This window comes from Trachypithecus francoisi, unplaced genomic scaffold, assembly GCF_009764315.1.
Source record: "Trachypithecus francoisi isolate TF-2019V2 unplaced genomic scaffold, Tfra_2.0 Lachesis_group16, whole genome shotgun sequence".
NCBI classification, from domain to species: Eukaryota; Metazoa; Chordata; class Mammalia; order Primates; family Cercopithecidae; genus Trachypithecus; species Trachypithecus francoisi.
In genome coordinates this window covers 96,882,510-96,886,909 of record NW_022681461.1, presented here as the reverse complement: position 1 = coordinate 96,886,909, position 4,400 = coordinate 96,882,510, and the positions used below count along the sequence as shown (strand labels likewise).

Sequence of the window (4,400 nt, the reverse complement as noted above, 5' to 3'; positions counted from 1 at the left end):
TGAGAGAGAGGCTGTCCCCTGCCTTTGGGACAGGGTGCCTGCCTCCAGTGAGGAGACAGCAGGTCCCTTTGTCCACAGATCCAGGAAGCTCCCACAAGGGAGTGGGTGATCTTCCCATAGTGGACAGGGCACTAGCCTCAGGGCCTTTGGCTGCATGCCCAGTGGGCACAGGATGTGTGTGGACGGGCCAGGGAGTGGGCCGCCCCGCGAGGCTGGAAGCCGCAGGGCAGCAGGGTATAAAGGGGGTGGGCCAAGGGCCGAGGCATCCACGGCAAGGATGGCTTTGCTTCTGCTGAGCCTGGGACTGAGTGTCATCGCGGCCCAGGAGTTCAATCCCCGCATCGTTGTGCAGAGGAACTACAACATGGCCAGGGTGCGTCTGCGTTGGGGTCTGTGGGGAAGGGGCCAGGCTTCAAGGCAACGGTCCTCCCCCAGCCTGGGGTCTCTGACCTGTGACCACGGCGGCGGGTCCAAAGGGAGCCCACCTCTCCTCCCCAGGCTGTGACAGCAGCCTGGGAGGGCAGGGGTTACTCCGGGAGGGTCAGGCTGGGGAGGCCTGGGAGGACAGGGGTTACTCCGGGAGGGTCAGGCTGGGGAGGCCTGGGAGGGTGACTGGGGTCCTGAAAGGTTAGAAGGGGCCCTGGGAGGGCAGAGGGGAAACTTGGAGAGTGGAGTGGCGGCCAGCAGGGAGATGGGGGCCCTAAGAGGACAGAGGGGTTCCTAGAAGTAGAAGGGAGACCTGGGGAAAAGAGGGGGACTTGGTGGGAGAGGGTGGAGAGCAGGGCCTTGAGAGGACAGAGGGGAACCTGGGGGGGCAGAGGAGAGACCTGGGGCGGGCAGAGGGGGGCCTGGAAGGGCAGAGGGCATTCTGTGAGCAGAGGGGGGACCTTGGGGGCAAAGGGGGGGTATGGGGACAGACGAGAGACCTGGGGGGCAGAGAGGGCCCTGGATGGGCAGAGGGGATCTGGCTGGGAGCCCTGGGAGGGAAGACTGTGGTCGCTAAGCATCCCCAGGGCTGTCCCGCGGCCCCCACCCACTGGAACTCTTTGTCTTCAGGTTTCGGGGGTCTGGTATTCTATTTTCATGGCCTCAGATGACCTGAATCGGATTAAAGAAAACGGGGACTTGAGGGTCTTCGTCCGGAATATAGAGCATTTGAAGAACGGCAACCTAAAATTTGATTTCGAATTCATGTGCATGTTGCCCGTCTCAGCTGGCATCAGGAAGCCCCATGCCCCTGCCACCCCAACGCATACTCTCACTCTTGCACACACAGGCTCGCACACTCACGGACTCACACTGGCGAGAGCCTGAGCCTGTGCATGTGACCCCTGGGGGCGGGGTGAGGTGGGAGCAGGGACTTGGTCGACCTGGCGCTGTGCTCTCCCCAAACATGGAGATGAAATCGCCCCCCTTCTGAGGCTGGGGTGAGGCTCGAGGAGATGAGGGTGTTGGGTGGGCTGCAGCAGGGCCCAGCCCGAGAACTCAGAGCTGTGGAATGAGGCCCGGGCACTGGGAGGGGGAGCCTGTGTCCTGGAGGAGGGGTGCACTCTGCCATCACACGTCTAGGGAGCTGGAGCTCCACTCCCAGCATCTTCCTGACTGGCTTCCAGGGTGCAGGGGGAGTGTGTGGCCGTGGTCGTGGTCTGCGAGAAGACGGAGAAGAATGAAGAATACTTCATCAACTGTAAGTGGAAGCCAGGCTCCTCCTGGCCTGACAGCTGGGGGTCCCCTTTCTCCAGGGCCTGGGCCATATTCTGGTGAGCACTGACTCTGGGGATTTTAGTTAAGCCTTCGACAGCTTGAGCCTGAACTGGGGGAACCCATCCTGGCACCAACTCCAGGGGGGCTCGTGGCCCAGGGGAAGCAGGGAGGCAGGCGTGCCTTGCTGGGCTCTGGGGGACAGGCCCACTGAGGGACCACCAGGGTCTGCAACCTGATGACAAGGAGGGAGGGGGCTGTGCCACTGCCGCCCACGCCCTGTACAGGGGTCTCCGCTGGGCAAGCACTCTGGGCGCCTCCCTTCCCCCTTCAAAGGCCACGTGACCTGGCATCTTCGCTTGTGGCCACACAGCACACCTGCCACAGGACCCCGAGGGTGGCGGGGCCAGGCCACGCTGAGCCATGTCTCCACGCAGATGAGGGCGAGAACACAGTGGCCGTCTCGGAGACTGACTACAGGCTGTTCATCACCTTCCACCTCCAGAACTTCAGGAACGGGACCAAGACCCACGCGCTGGCACTCTACGGTACCTCTGCTGTCCCCCTCTGACTCCCTCGGGGACCCCACCGCCTCTGAAATCTGGCCCAACCCTGGGCGGAGGGTCTCGCCGTGGCCCTGGGCTTTGAAGAGGTGGTTCCCACTGGCCATTCCTTCCCACAGACACACCGTTAGGGTGCTGGGTGCTTCCGTCTGTCACCTCCCACCTCACTTGGCACAAAGCCCCCTCTCTGGTCAGGGCGTGAACCTTGCCCAGCCTCAGCACCGCCTGAGCACCCCCAGCAAGGCCCACCTTCACACAGAACCAACTGTGTTCCCAGCACGGGTCCCGCAGCTGGAACCCTCCTTCCTGAGCAGATTTGAAGAAACCTGCAAAAAGTATGGACTTGGCCCACAAAACATCATCAACTTGACCAATGAAGGTCGGCCCTGCTGCTCCCAGACCGAGCAGGAGCCGGGACAGGGTGGGGATGGGAGGTGTTCCTGCAGGGTCCCTGTCCCTGCACTGAGAGCCCCCTCTGTCCTTCCAGATCACTGCTACTCCAAGCGTTACAGGAGCCCGTCCAGGCCTCCCCTGCGTGAGCTGCAACTCAGGAGGGGCAGGGGGCTGGATGGGGAGAGCCTGGGGTCAACATCAGAGACTGGGGGTCCCAGCCCAGGAGGTGCCCACCCCTCCCCCCAGTCTGGGAACCGAACACAAGGTGCTTGGTGAAAGATGCTGTGAAAAGCATCCTGGAGTCAGGGCAGTGATGGGGCCTTCCAGGGTGGTAGGGTCTGAGCAGGAAGTGAGATAGGGCCCTGTGTGAGTCCCCAGGGGCTGCTGTCACCACACGTGGGTGACCAGGACAATCAGAATTTACTTTCTCACAGCCTGGAGCCCGAGATCTGTAACCGGAGGTCCGCAGGCTGTGCTCCCTCCGCAGGCTCCTGGGGAGGGTCCTTCCTGCCTCTTCTGACTGCTGGGGGCTCCAGGCATCCCTGGCTTGTGGCTGTGTCGTTCCAGCCTCTGCCTCTGTCTGTGTCTCCTCTTTTGTCTCTTCTAAGGACACGTGTCATTGGATTTAGGGCCCATCTTCATCCAGAATGATCTCCTCCTGTCAAGACACTTAACTTCACATCTGCAAAGACCCTTTCCCATCAGATGCCCTTCACAGGCTCCAGGAACTAGGAGAGGAGCATGTCCTTTGAGGGTCACCACTCAGGCCACCACAGGCTCCTTCTCCGAGCTGCCTCTCCCTTCTCAGAAATGGTCCCGGCCCAGTAAAAATCTCCAGGGCCCCCTTCCCTTCCCAGAGCCTGAGCCTCCCGGAGACACACCTCTAAAGGCACCTCTGCATTTCTGCATGAGGGTCCCTGAGGGTAAAGGAGCAGATGTACCTGTGATGCGTGGTGGCCACAAGATGCGGGTGAGACAGCAACTGGCAACCAAGGCCCTACCCCTCCCCTCTCCGCCCTTCCCCTCCTTGTCCCTCCCCTCTCTGCCCCTCCCCTCCCTGGGCTCAGCCACTGCCTCTGGGGGAAGATGATGAACAATGTCACAGCGGAGGCAGGTGCCTGCGCCCCCCTCCATGTTTTGGTGAATAAAAGGGAGGTACCATCCAATCTGCGGTGATTTTGTGGGTTAAAAGTGATTGTTGGTTGGGCATCTGTCAGAGAGATGTGAAAACGACTGCATATGTATGATGCTCTCAGAATCACAAAACTGCAGAGGGACACACACGTCGGTGATTTCCGGAGGTTACAAATGGGAAGTAGGAATTCAGCCAGAAGGGGGCACCAAGAGGGGCCCTGGTGACGATGGACCATTCTGCACTGTGACCCTGGCGGTGGACACACGACGCTGCGCGTGCAACAGAAATGCGGCTCTGTCTGAGGAGCCGCTGGCCCTGCCCCTGCCCAGGGGAGAACATTTTGCAGCCCGAGACCCAGAAGCATCTGTGCTGGGGCCGTGCGCTGGGCGGCCCCAACTCTGGCGTCTGTGTGAACTCTGCAAGAGGGTCATCCTGCAGGTCACAGTCCCAGGTGCTCAGGAAGAACCTGTCCCCAGAGCCAGTGCCTGCTTGTAAAGGAGCTAAGTGGAGCTGTCTTAGGATGAGGGTCCTGATGCCACCCCCTACTCCACCTCCATTGGGAACTCCAGGCTGTAAGGTGAGGCTGGGTTGAGCTTTAGTGCCCGCTG

At 61.1% G+C, this 4,400-nt stretch overlaps 1 protein-coding gene across 1 annotated transcript; it reads left to right on the top strand.

The window, feature by feature from the left end:
* The first annotated feature begins 265 nt into the window (after positions 1-265).
* On the top strand, positions 266-3,812 carry LCN9 (lipocalin 9). Its single transcript, XM_033238782.1, has 6 exons — positions 266-373; positions 1,057-1,193; positions 1,614-1,687; positions 2,139-2,249; positions 2,542-2,643; positions 2,752-3,812. Exons 1-6 carry the CDS (start codon positions 278-280, stop codon positions 2,931-2,933), a joined length of 702 nt encoding a protein of 233 aa, XP_033094673.1. The 5' UTR covers positions 266-277; the 3' UTR covers positions 2,934-3,812.
* Positions 3,813-4,400: the final 588 nt, after the last annotated feature.

What these genes read in the sequence shown, in the direction of transcription:
- LCN9 (XM_033238782.1), top strand. Translation starts at nt 278, where the DNA reads ATGGCTTTGCTTCTGCTGAGCCTGGGACTGAGTGTCATCGCGGCCCAG. An exon ending in GGAACTACAACATGGCCAGG is followed by an intron (nt 374 to 1,056) that starts GTGCGTCTGCGT and finishes CTTTGTCTTCAG; the next exon opens with GTTTCGGGGGTCTGGTATTC. An exon ending in CATCAACTTGACCAATGAAG is followed by an intron (nt 2,644 to 2,751) that starts GTCGGCCCTGCT and finishes CTGTCCTTCCAG; the next exon opens with ATCACTGCTACTCCAAGCGT.